At 36.0% G+C, this 18,604-nt stretch overlaps 1 protein-coding gene across 13 annotated transcripts in view; it reads right to left on the minus strand.

Annotated features, from left to right (window-relative positions):
* Positions 1 to 336: 336 nt before the first annotated feature.
* The window catches only part of PRP4K (pre-mRNA processing factor kinase PRP4K), a 36,592-nt gene continuing 18,324 nt past the window's right edge, over positions 337 to 18,604 (minus strand). Inside the window, exons 7-17 of one of the 13 annotated variants that reach the window (XR_013555552.2) lie at positions 15,396 to 15,469; positions 13,959 to 14,049; positions 13,159 to 13,306; positions 11,731 to 11,868; positions 10,969 to 11,122; positions 8,228 to 8,342; positions 7,476 to 7,627; positions 6,049 to 6,135; positions 4,250 to 4,991; positions 3,695 to 3,740; positions 337 to 3,180 (exon numbers count right to left, since the gene is read on the minus strand). Coding sequence is in view for 1 of the 13 variants with exons in the window: in XM_060614922.3 (XP_060470905.1) it covers positions 4,788 to 4,991; positions 6,049 to 6,135; positions 7,476 to 7,627; positions 8,228 to 8,342; positions 10,969 to 11,122; positions 11,731 to 11,868; positions 13,159 to 13,306; positions 13,959 to 14,049; positions 15,396 to 15,469 (1,163 nt within the window). In the remaining 12 variants the exon portion in view is untranslated. Of the gene's footprint in view, positions 4,992 to 6,048; positions 6,136 to 7,475; positions 7,628 to 8,227; positions 8,343 to 9,046; positions 9,171 to 10,968; positions 11,123 to 11,730; positions 11,869 to 13,158; positions 13,307 to 13,958; positions 14,050 to 15,395; positions 15,470 to 18,604 lie in introns of those variants that run through there. The other 12 variants (XR_013555553.2, XR_013555550.2, XR_013555551.1 and 9 more) reach the window with 12 other exon arrangements.

Genomic DNA, 18,604 nt, shown 5'->3' on the forward strand with positions numbered 1-18,604 from the left:
GAAGGATTTTGATGTTTGTAAGGAAGATACTAGGCTGTTTCCAAACAGCAGGTTCTGTGAAAGGGCATATTCTGCCAAGTGGTTTGGTAAACTTCTCTCTATACCTTTGCCCTCACTGGGATGCACATCAGATGTCTTCTGAGAACCTGTAAATACCACTCTAACTTAACCCGGCAGCTGTCAATCAGATTTGAGCACAGAATACCTTTCGAGGCAGATCTATGAACACCAGTGAAATAGCATCTAAGAAACTTTAGGTAGGAAATGGTGTTTTAATTTAAAACTAAACACAAAATACCAAACTGGAGCAAAGGAAAAAATCAGGAGACAACCTGGTAACAAGAGGCATATTTTATTAAAGTTTCCCAATAATTGGAAACATTGTTTCTATTTAAAATGCAAGTTACAATTCAAATGATACCATGAGTAATTGGGATACACATTGAGTATTTTCAGAGACCAGCTTCCATATCTTGATCACTAAATGGAAACATTCTTCAGAAGAACAGTCCCTTACCCTACATACAGAAGGAGAAGAAAACAATTAAAGATGCCATGATGATATCTATCAAATAACTGGAAAACATTTTAAGTCAATTTAGTGTACATTATTGACATGTAAAAAAACACAAATGAATCTGTAGTGAACACTTCCAAAAGGAAGACATTCCATCTAGGAGAATGATAAAACTTGTGTTGCATAATATATGCTTGAACTAGTATGCTACAAGGAAAGAAACACTTTACGAAGCCCAATTTCTAATGATATCATAACTCATGAAAGGAAATTACTTATTTGAATGTCTACTTTCCTATCTCCACCATTTAAAAAGGGCATTCCTTAACTGCCTGGCCTAAGTTTGAAGAGATGTGATTCCTGTGTCATTTCAGAGATTTTATTTCTACCTAGCCAGCTCCAGTAACCAAATGATGATCAAGTACAGGTAAAGCAAAGCAGGATGGATGCAAATATGAAACAAATGTGAGAACATTACATTTCTCTGCTCTACCACATACCATAAAACATATGTTTTTCGTATTGTAGAAATGCCCTGAGTATTTGTTTTAAAGAGGTGGTTATTATAATGGGGAAAAAAAAAGTTACAGTATTTTACAAATACAAAACTATTTTGAAGTAGTAGAGTGGAATGAGTTATACACTGGGTTTGAATAAACAGGATGCTATTAATAAGGACTTAAGGGTGAAAGTGAATGCTGGGAAGGTCTTCAAAGTTTACGACCAGATGCTCCCTTCCTTCAAAACTTGGATATTCCAACCTGAATTCTGAGACCTTTGAGAATAAGGTCCACCTAGAATGGGCTCTCCAATGTATGTGCTTTCTGGATCTCACCTACCCTCTCACTACAGAAAGTAGGACCTTTTTGAGGGTTGCGTCCTAAGACTTAGGAACCCTGAAGTCCGACACATTCACGGTATTATTTTGCTGTGAAGTGTAATAAAACAAAAAGCTTTACCAGAGATTAATTTATTTGAAAACTATACAGCTACTGTGAAATATGAATGTAGGTTAAAGGTAATTCAACTAAATGACCATAATCAAACACACAGGTCTTACCAAGTTCTGAATTTCTGCCTCTGCAAAATTACAAATTCTAATCAAATCCTGTGTATGTATATAAAGAATGTTTACAGAGTTCCTTTCAAATAGACAAATCTAGGAATGCTAAATTTGGGAAGATTGACTTCTCTCATTTCCCTTAAGAAGAAAAACTGACAGTGACTGTAAATACTGTGTCTATTTTAAGACCATGATTGGTGCACTTGTGAAAACAAAGGGACTAAAAGGAAAGCTGGATTAAAAGGAAAGAGGATTAAGGGAGTTGAATAATAGTGTTCTTCAAATTCCACGACTTGCTATTCTTTTGCATTTGCCAAGGAGATTAGATACCTAAAGCTAAAGACTGCTTTTTGATGTACAAGGTTTTGGTGGTTTCTAGTTTCCTAATAACCCCTAGGGACCAATTCTGACGGCCACGTGTTTAATGTGGAATCTCGCCATTGAGGAGTCTTTCCTACCAACCACTCAATGACCACTGTTTTTTACTGTAGGGGAGGGAAGAGAGGGGAGAGGTAGGAAGCACAATAAAACAACCATGTACAGATGAACACAACAGCACTACTACTCTAAGTGCCAAACATTAACGAAACCCAAATGATAAGGCTGAAAACTAAAAAATTAGACAAAAATTAAATGGAGGATTCTTTTTTGTTTGTTTGTTTTAATCTTTTATAGGACAGAAACCTTAGCTCATGTCTTCTGGCTGTCATCATCTTCCACTGAACTGCACCTAAAACACAAAGAACAAGTAACAAGCAACTTTGTTTTTTAAAGAATAGGTAATAGTTTTGAAGGCATAAGATGAACTGTCTCTAGTGGAAGTTAACTTACTTAAATAATTATATAAAACGAAGCCATGAAAAATCACCAGAAGCATCAAAATGTTAACTATTTTGAGTGAAAATAACTACAAAAGACTCGAATATGCAGCATATGATCACCAAAATAAAGTAAATCATGGTGGGAAAATCACTACCCATTTTGTTAAGGTAGAAAAGCTGCACCTGTGAAGCCTTTTGTAAAAGGCTTCCCTCTACCTGAAGATGGAAACCAGCTTGTATTTACTTTAGTAAAGTCTAAACCATGAAGAGACGGGGTGTAGATTCAAAGTTGGCTTATTATATCATCTATCACCTTCCTGGCTGTAGTTCATTTCATGTCTTTAAATGGAGCAAAACCCACCAGAAGAATGCTGCTATTCTGATTTTCCATTCTTGAATGCACCAAAACGTGCATCTTGTTGTAATTAGGTGCCTGGGTGAATAAAAAAATCCCATTTACAATTTAAAAATATTATTTAAACCCCAAAAATCTGATTATTTTCCACATTGCTCAGGAAGACAAGCATTAATTTTACCACCCAAACAGAAAAGATTCATATGCATTTCTGAAAAAGCTCCCCTACCATGTTTAAAAATACGAATTCCTTTGTGTTGCAAAACCAAGCTGATTTACATGATTTTGTCTTAAATTGTGGCTAAATGTTTATCTACACATGCTGTCAGAAATAACCTTGTTAAGAAGGTGAAGCTGGTGTCTCAGCAAATCAGACCCCTTGGAGAAGGCGTTGAATGGCCTGTGCCCCGTTTTCCTTTTTTCTCTTTCCGCACCATCAGAAGGAAAAGTGAGAAAATAGCAGAAACATTAGTTAAATCCTGAATTATACCCCATAACCTACAGGAATTATCTCACTACACTGAAAGCTGACAATATTTGCAGGATTCTTTTGATGAAATAATTAGGATCCTGATTATTAATAAAATGATAAACTTGTGGCTAGGCTTTACATCTTTAACAAATAATTCTTTTAAAGACTTAAAGGAAGAAATGAAAGGTTGCTTTTAACTAGTTATGGTTTACCTGACTTACCAGCACTGAAGACAAAAACTTTTAAAAATGGCTACAAATGCCTTGTTCACAAAAGACTTTATTATCTAGTGATGCATACTGAGAACATACAGAAATCTGCATGGTCCACTTCACATGCAGTAGAACAATCTTCACTTTACAATAAGTGAGTGTCAACTGTTTTATGCAATAGACAACACTTTAAAGTCACATTCTTAAAGAAAAGCTTCATTTACAAAAGAAATAAAAGGTAAAGAAGCAATTACCGCTTTTAAAAAGCAGCTGCTTTGTTCAAGAGTGGAAGGTTTATGCCTGTATTGAAAGACAACATGATCACAAATAATGAAAACAATGAACAAATGAAAAAACACTTTTACCATAAAGCAGTACACTTTCAAAATGACATACAAATAGTTAAAAATTTCATTATGTTGTCTAACTTTTAAATATGAGGACTCTCAGAATTAGGCCTCAACATTTGTAATTAGTAAATGAAAACTACGCATTGTTTCTATGTCACTACGAACTGTATTTAACAAAATGTATATAAAGTCTATAGCAAGTTGATTTAAAAAAATTAAAGTTAATAAGAAACAGTACACTGAAGGCGCTCTATCCATCAAGCGCACACTCTTCCAATTTTAAATGTGATGAACAGAACAGAAATTGTAACTATGCCACAGTCGCGATGCCAAAAAAGAAAACGAGATCAGTTAGCACACATGCAGGGAATTCCGCCACAAAGCTAATATCCCTCATTTGTCAACTGTTCCAATAAAATAACGTCTTAAAACGCCAGTGATGTTGATGGTTTAGCTTACCTTCAGTGTACTGAATGTTGTACACAACCTGCTTTAAAAGAGGAGGCCGTCCCTGCAGGCAGGCTCAAGAAGGAACAGACCCCCTTCGGCACTGACTACGCCAAGGGCATGCCGCTGTGGCCTGCACACACACACCTAGGAAAATGTGAATATAAACAGCATTTATGCTGGCCATTTTATCTGAAGACCAATATGAAGCCAAGTTTGCTAAAAATAAATCAACCACCCAACATTACTACTCCTTTTATAACAGATGCTTTTGTCTTTTATGTGAACTGCAACCATATACATTTGCACTGTAATTCTGTGCAGTCTTGGCAATTAAAACAGTTCTACAGTGAAATTTCACATAAGACACAAAACAGATTAACTAACATTTCTAAAAGAAATATCACCCTTGGTGTTAATTCAAATATATCATGCTTCCTCAAATTTGCTGGAGAAATATTTATAAGTTTATATACATTAATAAACTGCTGTGAAATTTCTTCAGTCTTTGTATTTAATTACTCAAACCCTTGGAGCTTCTTCATCTCGTTTAAATTTTTTCCTGGATGAAGGCATGCTGTAGGGCCTGATTGATGCTAATTCGTTTAGCTGGGTCCAACATCAGGATCTGGTCCAACAAGTCCTTTAGCTGGTGTACTTTTTTACGTTGGTCTTCAGGAAGTCGCTGGCACCCAATCAAGTCAGCCAACAGGTCCTTGGTTGGATTAATGGTGCTCATGACAGTAACCTTCTCCTAAAAATAATTTTTAAAATGTGTATGTCTAAATGAGTTACTAAGCGTATGTAACTTAAATCAGACTGCTTCATCAAGACTTCTAACATAGATTATCATCTACTCATTGAAAACTTTGACACAACTTCCTCTAGTCTACATCTTTTTAAGAAGCAACCAAAAAACTTCAATGGGGAAAAAAAAAAATCAACCCCAAGTTAGCAATGACAGTTTTTAAAAAACACTGTAATTTAATTTTGTAAAAAGAGAGAAAATGTCAAAAGAAAGAAGTCTGTGAAAACCCTAAAACAGTTTAATAATAATTAACAGTAAACACTTGAGTTTGAACTGTACTTTCCCTATCCTGAAGTGGTAACAAACAGACACGGAAGCAAGTCCATACCAAAAAGTGTTTGTGGTTAAGTGCTCCGATGAAGTTAGGAACAGCCGATATAATGGGGCAAACAAAAACAAAGAAGTCCTTACTTTAACCTGGAGGTTTTAGAAGGGCTCATGTAGAATGTGTATTTCCCTTGAGGCCTGAAGTTGGACAAATTATTTTTAGGGGATGAGGAAGTACAGGAGGCAGATAAGGTCAGGACAGTCTGTGAACAAAGGCACAGAGGTGTGACACAGCAGGCCCTTTGGCTAACTGCCAAGTGTGGCATGGTGGGGTTTACAGAGTACTGCGAGGGGGTGGGAACTGCTGAAGATGGCAGAGTTCATCAGAGAGGAACCCAAAGAAGGGTTTTTAAGCAGGGAGAATAACATGATCAGATTTGTTTTCAAAAAGATCACTCTGGCAAGCAGCACAAAAGCTGGATGGGAGGCCAGAATCCAAAGAACAGAGGAAGAGGGCCATTTAAATGTGACCTATAATAAAAATAGACTCATTATACTAAACATTTTTAAATTCCTTCATCTTTTTCATAACCTGATTGTGTTTTATTCAGGAATTGGCCAACAGCAAAAGGAATTATTTTTAGTGTTTTAAATATTCATTGCTCCTAGTACCACCCAGCATTGTTTGTTCACAGTAAGAAAATCATTTAATGTAGCACAGCTAAAAGAGACTTACCCTCTCTGTTACTTTATCAACTTCTATATACATGAAGTTGAGGTTTTGATCAAAATGCTGGTCTTTGAATACACCTTTCCGAATCATCTGGCAATAAAGCAAAACAAAACTTGGGTTTTGAACTATTATGAAACAGTCTGGCCTACTAACAATTTAATATGAAACAAGTCACAAATAATATTAATTTAGTCTCTCTAGGTTTGTCTCCTTGTTTAGGAATCTTAGAGTCCTTGCTCTGGAGAGTTTAACCCCTTTGAAAGAGCAAATAGAAATGCTGTGCCTGAAACTACTTAATATCATGAAATTCAATTTTCCCAGGCAGTGACTTAAACCAATTATATCACATTGTGCTTTCATTATTCAAAATTGAGGATCAAACAAAGACAAAATAATTTATGCTTAGAAAGTAAAAGTATCACACATTTGGACCCTTTTCTCTTGGCAGTTTAAGAAACCCAATGAAATTTCACAAATTATGTTCCAATGGTCCAAAGAGGATATAGGTGAGACCTCATTAAAACAAATACCAACATGGCTAATTTTTGTGTAACTTCTTCTAACCAAGCCCAACATAATAGAATTTGGACAGTACCTGAAAAATACAATGGCTTCTGACCCATACGTGGAAAAATCTGTAATCTCTCAGAAATTTAGCAAATAAACTGAAATCATCAAAGTCTAACATATGGCCCTCAGGTTTATAAATGCCTCAAGTTTCTGCTTCATTTCTGAAATAACTGTTGTAGCTGAAGCATTAAGGGTGAATTTTAGGTTATAAAGATGTCAAGTTCAAGGGAGTTTTCTTTGTAACTTCCTTTCCCAAAGAACTTCTAATCTGAATAAACTGAAGGCCATCAAGTTCCTTTTCCAGTAGTCCCCCATCATTCTGACAACTGAGCCCTTCTTCACATCTGAACTAACCTGACCTGCATCTTTTTTCATTCCACCTCTCAAGCATGTTTGGTGCTGTTATCAATATACGGTGTGCTCCCAAGGCTGCTTCTCTGCCCATCATTAAAGGACAATAAACAAACAAGGGAAGAACAAAGATATGAAACAGTCATATATATACACATGTATGGTGCTGAACAAATTTATGCTCATCAATCTCTCTTCCTCAATTCCAATTCTACTCCAAACTCTAGGCCCCTACCCTCCTGCTTAAAAGAATAAAGAAAAGCAAAGAGAGACATTAGAGGGAAGACGAAAATGGACTTCTCTTATCTTGACAGCTCTTGGTTGATTAGAACCACTAACTTAAACAGCAGAAATGAAAAAAAACTAAGGAATCACAGTAGCCATATACCTGCCTTTCTGAAATTGTTTTATAGACACTACTGAGGACTAAGTGTCAGCAATCTACTGGTCTACAATAAACTACTGCTAAGACCTCAAAAAACAAAAAGCAGCTCACACTAATGTCCTACCTTATTGGGCATCTTTCCTTTGAGATCCATGGCAAGCTTCAACATATGGTTATTGGTTTTGCCAGGAAACAAAATTTTTCCGGTGTAGAGTTCATATAAGGTACAACCCACAGACCACATGTCTATACCATAGTCATAGCTTTTCCCTATAACTGAAAACAAAATGGGAGTGTTAATACATGATGATAAAAACAATCAACTACAATTTATTTTCATTAATGAGGGATTAATTTAGCTCGGCCTCCATAACTGCAATCTTAATACCTCACTTTGGCATTAGCTTTATGTTTTTTCCCCCACTAATTCTTAGTAGACTCTTAAACTTAAAAACCTTAAAAAATGACAAAATGCAGAAGGGACTGAAGAGGGGTGTGGAAGAAAGTGTGTATTTCTTTTTTCATTTCACCTTTGGTGGAGGTGCTAACCAGCCTCAACCAAGGCAACAGGAAGAGAAAAAAACAAAGGTCCCATATAATCCATAAATTTGATAATCAGACCTTGAGTAATCAAGAGCAGTCTTCTAAAGCCGAGGATTTTCCAGAACTGTTTTGCTACTCTTGCCAGACATGATCAAGACTCCTGTCACAACTACCACCATTCCACCTGAGGAGGATGAACTTGCTACGGTTCCCTTCCTCATGAATGACCTCGAGCAGCTGCTGAAGTGCGATGGAAAACAGTACTTAGACATTAAATATGCTGTTTCCACTGCATATGATGGCCCAGGTCAAAGAACAGCTGAAGAGACTTACTGATTTCAGGAGCACGATAAAATCTACTGACAAGATAAGGTGTTATGTCATTATCCGCAACATGTGAAGCCGACCCAAAATCGCAGAGCTTTAAAATAGTTTTTGATTCATTAACCTGCAAAACATTTTATCATGGAAGTTTAATTCATGCCAGAAAGAATTAAGACAAATAATCAGATAAAAAACAATGGGTTTTGAGAAGTTATTTCCAATACTGAAAACAAAGTTACCCATTTAAAAATTCCTTTTCTAATTATCTTAGAACTCAATTTCCTAATTATAGAAAATTAAGAGCTATCAAGTATTTGATTATAATTAGTTAAAAGAACTTTTTTCAGTGAGGAAATATGGAATAATACCAAGTACAATTTTAACCTATGCTACTTTGAAAAGGGAGGGGTAATAGAAAAATCTCATTGAAGCAAAGCATCTTCTAAAAATCCCCAGAATACCTGAATAAAGTCAAGTTACTAATTTAAAGGAACATGAACACGTTTATTAAGAAGGGATCACATTTAGATTCTAACTTTCAATTGACTGAGGTTAACTTTCAGTTGCCAGAAAATTATGATAGCAATGAAAGCAGAGGACGATTCAGATTAAATCTGGACAAAATCAGAGTAAAAACATTCTTCACCGGAAGCTGCTAGACCATCCCAAATTTAGCAATCACTTCAAGTCTAAAAAATACTAAATCCCTTAAATATAAAAAAGGTATTAGTCAAGAAAATGTTAAATATATTTGGCACAATATTTGATAAATATGAACTCTATATTAGTCATTTGTTTCTTTTTTCCTTTGTAAATACTTCAACATACACAGTAACAGTGACATCTGCTGAGAAAGGCTGGAGCTGCTCCCATGGCTGCTGCCACTCATGAGTCAGAAGCATGTTCAGGATTAACAAGTGAAGATAATTCATATTCCAGAGTCCCTTCCCCCCTTCAAAAGAGACACACACAAATTCCGAGTTGGGACTTGAACTTGGCCTATAGTTCCCACCCCAAAGAAACATAACACTTTAACATAAACACTTTCTACTGGGATATCCAAGTCTGGTCAGTGTTACAGATTGGCCCATTACAGTTGATATCCACAGAATTAAGCTAATAATGGAAATGATTATTTTTAACTGCCATATCCGTAACCATTCTCTTCATCTGGGGTCTCAGGAAGATAGGGATCTTCAAATGGAAAAGTACTTGTGAAGCTTTTTAAAAAGTATAAACTGCATTCAGCTACTTAATTAACGAAGCAGTTTAAAACCCAGAGAAACCTCAGGACAATTTTAAAATTACAATCTACCAGTTCCACTGACAGGAGTTCCACTCTTGGGCTGGCTAACATGCCTTAAATGATAGCAGGGGAGCCACACTTATGTGCATTTCAGTTTGGCTACACAATTTCTATCCTCTCACAAGGAATGTGGTACTCCTACCACACTGATGGTTGAAATCCTGGGCTAGAAGTTTTGGATTTTCATTCACAAGCAGCTCCCTGTGATCTCTGAGGTCTATTTCCTCCTTTCTTGGGAAGGAGAGACAACATTCAGTGTCTGAAGTCCATGTGAAAACCTTATGAGAGTAGCATTAACTCAAAGAAAATGAAGTTTTAAAAATAAGAGCAAAGGTCTTATTCTTTAACTTCTATGGTGGTTAAACAGATTTTCAATGCATAGTTACCTTTAGGTTTTATAGATCTTACACATTCTTTGATATGAATGTTATATTTCACAATTTAAAGAAAATTGAGGTAAAAACTAACTATGAAGTTGACTAGGCAAGTCTACAATTCATTGATTTCACTGTAATTACTCAGCTCTTCTAACCCCAAATTATATTGGATACGCAATACATTGTAAAGTCAGACAAAACATGCTAAGATGGAATGTCTCATTATTTATGTGCTAGTCTGGAAGAAAATATTTTAAGATATTAAAAAAGTAAAAGAAGAATCTGAACTAACAGCTAAGTTACTGACAAGGGATCCTTAAACTTTAATGGGATCGTAATCTTTTAAAAGTGTAGAACATGTTACTAGCAGACAAATTAGGAATTCCTCAAGTTGTGAACATACCCGCAACTCTGAACATCTCAGAACAGGGGTGAAGAAATGGGGCCAGGGAGGGAAGAGGTATGTGTGCATTCATCACTCCCCTATCAGGATATATTACTTTTAAATTTCAAAAACATGTACTCTGTGAAAGCTGCATATTATACCAGAAGTCCTTAGGAGATAAAGACTGAAAGGGACACCTTTCAATGTAATCACAACTGAGTTACTGTGTTTGGACCCCCTCCTGGGCACCTACAGACAAACCGTAGATTTAAGAGATAATTCTCCTTAAGTGTCTCTAACCCTGTCAGACCACAGAGAACAAAGAGTTGTGAACATTCCTAATTTCAAACAACACATATGCATCTTTTATTTTTTTCTTTTTAGATACCAGAAGAAACCCACCATTACTCCATTAAAGCACTCCTGAGATTTATGTGTACTCTAAATCCATCAATAAAAGGAAAAAATTGGGGACAATAGCCTATTTCCTTTCTTTACACTTTACTATGAAATTTCATGGACCAACTTCCATAAAAGTAAACCCTGGTTAAGTCCTTTGTAATGGGTAATTAATATACTGAGTTGTTCTTCTAAGACATCGTTTCTAGAATAATACAGTGGTAATCACATCATTGGTAAGAAACTATACGGATGTACAAGGCAACCTGACTGATGGACTTACCAGGATATTGTCTGGCTTGATATCTGCATGTAGGATATTGCATCTTTTAAGGAGTTTTAATGCCAAGAACAGCTGCTGACTATAGGACCTCACGGCTTTAATATGAAGACCAACATCTTTACCATATTTTTTTAACACCTCTCGTAAATTCATACTTTTAGGAGAGAAAAGCAACAACACAAAATTAGGGGTTAAAATGCAAAATGGAAATAAAAAAGGCAAAATCATGTCCAAGCATAAAGTAAAATCAAATCTGCAATCTGGATTATAATGAAAGTACCTGTTCAAGAACCTCCTCAGATGTTTAATAAATTATTCTACATTGAAATGAGAGCACATGAATCTGTGTGTATATAACACAACTTTCCAGTAAAACTCAATTTTCAAAAATAGAAGGGAAGACATACAATGGTAAAATTCCTATTGATTTCAGAATGGTTCACATCTGAAAGCCCAAAACTAAAGCCATACTTTTGACAATCAAAATTGTATTTTCCTACTCCACTATTTCCATTTCTTTTTATCATGGTGTAAAAGTATTGAACTTTCGGAGAACCTCTGTTGCACTGATGGCTACAGGAGATTAGAGTTTGGCACACGGTATGCAGTCAATTCGTGTTTATACATTAACTATTGTCAAGAAACTAGTTCTTAACCAAAAGTAAAAGACAAACCCAGAGCTAACTGGAAAAATAAAACACACAGAAAATTTGTCATCACATTTATCTAAATGTTTAGTAATGTACAGATTTGACAGCTTACCTTAGAGGCTCAAATACGAGACAGAGATGCTGCTTGTGATAAAAGTGTCTGAAGAGTCGCAAACAATGAAATTTGTCATCAGGATCAGCATCATTAAGTTTTTTCAAGAATTCTAGTTCTTTTAAGCCAGTTTTTTGCCTGAAAAGTAAAAAAAAAAAATCAAAACTGAACACAATACAGATTAAAAAAAAAATCAAACAATATTTAACTAGTTCCAGTCTGATGTATTACAGATGATAAGCAGTTTGGAATTTTTTTTAAATACTAATAAATCTATTGAGGACTGACAAGTCTGTATATCATTAATGCAATAATTTATACTGAGCCAAATATTGTTCTCACGTAGTTAATTTCCACAATTAACAGAAAGAAACACTAAGAAACAAACCCACATTTCTTGAAGGAATTCAATCTTGCACATATTTTATCTCAAAAACATCTTGATGTAAATGTTATTTTAACAAAAACAGAACCACCCTGTACAAGTTCTGGTGTAAGAGTCTAATAATGGATGTCTTACCAAGTATTAAATATTTGGTTTTCCTCTAAAATTCTAGTTATAATTTAATGGACTATTACTCGACAATCAAAAAGAATGAAATCTTGCCATCTGCAACAACATGGATGGAATGAGAGTGCATTATGCAAAGCAAAATTAGCCAGAGAAAGACAAATATCATGATTTCACTCATATGTAGAATTTAAAATACACAACCGATAAAACATAAGGAAAGGGAAGCAAAAATAATGGGGGCGCCTGGGTGGCTCAGTCGGTTAAGCGGCTGACTTCAGCTCAGGTCATGATCTCACGGTCTGTGAGTTCGAGCCCCGCGTCGGGCTCTGTGCGGACAGCTCAGAGCCTGGAGCCTGTTTCAGATTCTGTGTCTCCCTCTCTCTGACCCTCCCCCATTCATGCTGTCTCTGTCTCAAAAATAAATAAACGTTAAAAAAAATAATGTAAAAATAGGGAGGGGGACAAAACTTAGATCTAAATATAGAGAACAAACTGAGGGTTGCTGGAAGGGTTGTGGGTGGGGGGAGGGGCTAAATGGGTGATGGGCATTAAGGAGGACAGACACCTGTTGGGATAGCACTGGGTGTTGTATGTAGGGGATGAAATCACTAGATTTTACTCCTGAAATCATTATTGCACTATATGCTAACTAACTTGGATGTAAATTAAAAAATAAAAATAATGGCAAGTTGACTTTAACATCAACTCAGTGTGTGGTTATGGATTGTGCTTATTAGAACATATGGGTATGGCAATTACCTCTATTGTATAAAAGAAAAAGGGCATCAGATTCAATACCATCATTCTGTCATTTTAGAACTGCAATACTTTTATAGACTGTTATACTTTTTAAAAATCTTCATGTGTCAATACCTGTGTTTTTAGGTTTCATTACATATGTCTTCTGAACTTACATGAGCTCATTGTTTCTGATGATTTTTACAGCCACTTCTTGGTTTGCTCTTGCATTATCTCTGGCTCGTACAACGTTACTGAATACACCCTGGCCAGTGTAGCCATACACATTGTAACGCTTATCTAGGACTTCACCTATGTTCACGCCTAGAAAAGTAAATTAAGAAATGGGAATGTTGAAAACAATAAATACTTAAGAAAACTCTGAGATACACATAATAAAAAGAAACAGTGCAGTCACTTAAAAAAGTGTGTCAAATCTCTACTGTGTGTTTGGTGTCCTAGGCACCAGGGAGAATCAAAGCCAAGCCTCCATCATTCGTCACTCTTTCATAATGTGGTTCAAGCTGCATGCCCACTTCCTATCCACTGCTGAGGATTTCAACATTGAGTAGGGAAGAAATGTGCTCACTGAAGTGTTTCCAACTGTAGTCCTGCAGGACAAATACTGCATGACTGGCATCCCAAGCTCCTTGTATGTCGTTTTTCTTGGTTTTCAGATCAAGACGAGCAAGTGACGTTCCCCCTCCTCCTCCTGGAGGCTTATCTCATGGCTGAAAACAACTTTGAATAGATTTAAGTTGCACATCAAGTTTTTACCTCACGTCTATTCATGAAGCTCGTGGGCTGCTTACTAGATTACGACATGGGTTCATGCAGCTATCCAATGTGCCATACTTTGTAAGTGCTGGCACTGTGATGGGACTCTCAGAGTTCTCCAATGTGTGACTGCATCAAGCAAAAGAATTCTATAAAATATTGCAATGAACTCTAAAATTAATCAGAACCGTGAACTTACGGTAATAGCCTTCTGCATCTGTCCAGTTATCCCTGAGGTTGGGATTCTCTTTGAAATCTTTCCCAATACCAGCAGCCCGAAGACGAGCACTCTGAAATGAAGGAGGCAACAACAGAGCCATTTACCTACTAATCAGGCAGACATTTAAACCACTTCCTTTAAAACAAAAATGGGCAAAACAAGCTATAATTCAATAAAAACGTCTTATGCCAAATTAAGTAAACTCTTACCATCACCTGGAAACATGAGTAACAAAGTCTCTTATACCACAATAACGCTCAGGAAAAAAGTTAAAGTATCTTCAAGAAATCTTAGGAATATGACTAGGGCATTATAAATGAAAAAGACTCAAAACCAGGTCTGGTTTTTGACAGCTATTAATAGACAAAGGGGGACAAAAATTACAGATGGGCACTCAGTTAACAATAGGTATCCAACACTCTCTTCTACCAATTCCACATTTCTTATACTGCCTTGTCCACTTGCCACCCCTTGGCTCCTCTTCCCACATATGCATGAAAGGTCACTGGCTGTACTAACAGTTTGTCTGGGAAATTAAGAATATTACAAACCACTCTCCATGATACCCAGAAGGCCCCTGTCACCCAAGCAAATGATGGGCACTGATACTTTCACTGGCTCAATCATCATTTCATCATTCCTTAACCTGGCATTATTTAGTATTTCTGTTTAAAATACAGACGTAGACACAGGAGCCCATGATCAAGGTCTTCCGGGTCCTGGACACAGACTGCTTAATCCTACTCCATTTTTAATTTCCCCTTTTTATGTTTATCCCCCTACTTCCTCTTCTTGCCAAAGCCTCCTTATTTCTCATATTCTCTTGAATTTATAATGAAAAAATTCCATACTTTTGAGTATGTTTTTAAGACCTTTTTCAAGAAAAGAAAACTGGAAACATGGCTAAAAAGCCAAAATTTCTTAATCCCCTGCCTTAGAATAACACTCAGAACTCTTTAATGACTTTATTAGGACCCAAATCCTAACTTTTCAATCACCAATAATATCGAAGCCCAAAGTGGACTCTGCTCTAATACCAGCTTGGAAATTATTGGTACCATCTTGTCTCAGCTAACTATGCCCTACACACACACACACACACACACACACACACACACACACACACACACTTTTAAATCCAAGAAAATGTTGCTTGAGAAAAATAACTACACATTTAAGTCATTTGGTGTTTAACTTTTCTGAACCTCCCAAACTGTTCTGCTATACTTGTTTTTAAAATATTGACCTAATTTCAGACTTCGAGAAATGTTGCAACATTAGTACAGAGAGTTTCCAGATAACCTTCAATCAGACTGTCCAAATGTTAGCATATATTTGCTTTATCTATTACTCTCTCTATATATATATACAACGCTTATACATTTCATTTAAAGTTACGTAAGTAAAATTACTTACATCAAAATAGGCAGCAAACATATCATCAGATTCGGTAAACATATCAGGTGCCAACAGCTTCTTCTGAGATGAACCTAAATGGAAATGAACAGTAATATTTGAAAAATGAAGGGATACAAATTAAAACACAAATCAGTCATCAATGTAAAATCACTAACAATTCAGTTTCTTTCCTCTTGCACGAGTTTTTCATTAATACCCACCCAAAAGTTACTTTAACACTTAACATATATAAGGCCATCCATTCTTTACTAAAAAGATTCATTTCAGAAAGTTGAAACACCTAATTATCAGTACTTTCTCCAATGTTAGTTAAATTAATATGCTAATAGGTAAATAATAATTATGTATTAAAATCAAAGTTCCTCTTCAAAAAATTCTATTTCTAGGAGTGCCTGGGTGGCACAGTCACTTAAGCTTCCAACTTCAGTTCAGGTTATGACCTCGCGGTTTGTGAGTTCTAGCTCTGTATTGGTACCTGTCAGCTGGCTTCAGATCCTTGGTCTCACTCTCTCTCTGCCCCTCCCCTGCTTGTACTTTCCCCTCTCCCAAAAATAAACTTTAAAAAAATAAAATAAATAAATTCTAGGGGCAGCTGGGTAGCTCAGTCAGTTGAGCAATTGACTCTTGATTTCAGCTCAGGTCACAATCTCACAGTTTCAAGCATTTGAGTCTTGCTCTGCGCTGCTGGTGTGGAGCCTGCTTGGAATTATCTGTCTCGCCAATGTTACCCCCCCTCACTCATGCGCATGCTCTCTCTCTCAAAAAAAAAAAAAAAAAAAAAAAAACAAAAAAACAAAAAAACAAAAAAAAAAAACCAACAAGAACCCCCACAAAAACAAGCCCTGATAAACAAGAACTCAGACATTACTTGGGAGAGGCAAAACTGTGTAAGCCTTACAGCATAAAATTTGGAAACACAGCACAACCATACTCTTTAGACCCAGCAACTCCACTTCTACAAAATCATCTCAAAGACAGAGTGGTACACATTAAAAAAATGACAATGCACAATCGCATTATAATTAATGGTCCAATGAATACTCAACAACTGGAGACAACCCAAACATCTACCATTAGAAGACAATGAATAAACTTTGGCACATTCATTACACTGGAATAGTACACAGCTATAAAAAGGAATGAAGATTTTTTTCACATCGAGGAGTGTATATATCTTTGTGTGTTCTTGTATACATAGGATACAGATACACACACATATGAAGGACCATTTTAATAATAAAACAGAAAATTCCTAAAAATCACAAGCAAAAGAAAAAAAATAAACCTAAATCTATTAAATGAGTGGTACACCCACACAAAGAAGTATTTCAAGTGATTTTACACTTTGGAATGTATCCCAAGGATAAAAAGAATATTGATCATACTGATAAGTATGTAAATAAAAGCTTCAAAATAACCCAAATAATGTTATTAGGAGTCAAGTTTTTCACTAAAATAGAAATATAAAATCAAAGAACTTAATAAAAACCTTATATAAGTACGAATTTGAATTGACACTTTTTTAGTACGAACCCCCCCCCTTCCAAAAAGGTATGTATGTCCTAGCTTTGTCCACTGAAAAGTCCCATGAATAACGGGCACCCCTACGTGCCCTGTGACCTCTGAATGGAATTTCCTATTAGATGGCACCAGCGTTCCTTAGATCAACAGCTGTTTCTGTTCTGGGACAAGATACCCATAAGGTGAGCCTGTGAAATCTCACACTGTGGTAAAACTAATTTTGCAAACTACAGTGAAGCAAATCTGGCCCCTTATTTTCATATGGTCCGTTTTTATGTTTTCAAAGATTTTGGGGAAAAACATGAGAATATTTTGTGACGTTTGAAAATTATTGAAAATTTAAATTTTGGTGTCCACACAGGTTTTTTTGGGAGGAACACAGCTGCTTCTGCTCTACAACAGCCGAGTTCAGTAGTTGGAACAGAGAAAAGAAGTCTAAATTATGAAAACCTAAAATATTCTCTATCTGACCTTTTACAGTTTGCCAACCCCTGTCCTAGAAAGAATATTAATAAGTATATATTACCAATCAATCCTGTAGGGTGTGGGTCAAAAAGACATTAGAAACCAACTTAAAAAGGCTCTTCCTCCACCTCAGTTGGAAAGAGAATTTAAGTATATAATGATACGAAACCATGAAAACATGACAAAAACTACCAAAATTTCACTGGTTATCTCTGGAGGTTGCTAATGTACCAAACTCTATCTATGCTAAAAATTAGTCAATAAAAGAAAATAATGAAGCATTTATCCCAACTCTCCTGTACAAACTATGTTTCACGGTAACCAAAGAATGGAAACCTTTTCTTTTATGGAATTACAGGTAGTAATTCAAAAGGAATTATAATTTAAGAATCACCACTTTGGAGTGTGTCCACACCCCCCCACCCCTGCCCCTCATGAAAGAATGGATCTAAGTAATGATCACCAATGGCTACTGAAACTGCTAGGTGAACAGCTGAAGGTAAACTTCATACTGGACACACAATCTCAAGGTCAATAAAAACAGGACAAACACACACCACACGCCACGTGATGTAATGCAAGTGCACACCACTACTTATGAAGTATTCTTGCCAAAACAGTTAACTTAAATCTGCTCAAGTCTCCAACACGTTAGTGTTCAAGAAACACTGAAGATAGAGGAAATAAGATAAATGGCCCAAGAATGTGGTAAAATCAGAGTGCAAAGAAAAGTTTATAGGACACATGGCCCCAGTATCTTCACAAGTAAATGGAAAGGGGGGAGGAGGAAAGGATGAGAATATTAAAGACTCTGAGACATTGAGAGAGGTATGGGCATCTTATGTGGATTCTGATTCAAACCAGCCAACTGTAATTAGACATTAGATATTTAAAAGCGATCAATTTTTTTAAGTAATGTTTTTTTAAAAAAAAGTTCTTATCTAGCAGAGATACAAAATGAAATATTTATAGACAAAATGAAATCATGGCTGGGATCTGCTTTAGAATACTCTAGCAAGCAAAACAGAAGCTAATGACATTTTTAAAATATATGTATGTATGTATGTATGTATGTATTTATGTATTTATTTTAAGTAAGCTCTGTGCCCAACATGGGGCTTGAACACATGACCTCGAGATCAAGGGTTGCATGCTCTACTGACTAAGCCAGCCAGGCGCCCCAAACAGAAGGTAACGAACAATGTGGGATTCCATATACT

The sequence above is a fragment of the Panthera onca genome, chromosome B2 (assembly GCF_046562875.1).
Source record: "Panthera onca isolate mPanOnc1 chromosome B2, mPanOnc1 haplotype 2, whole genome shotgun sequence".
In the NCBI taxonomy this organism is placed as follows: domain Eukaryota; kingdom Metazoa; phylum Chordata; class Mammalia; order Carnivora; family Felidae; genus Panthera; species Panthera onca.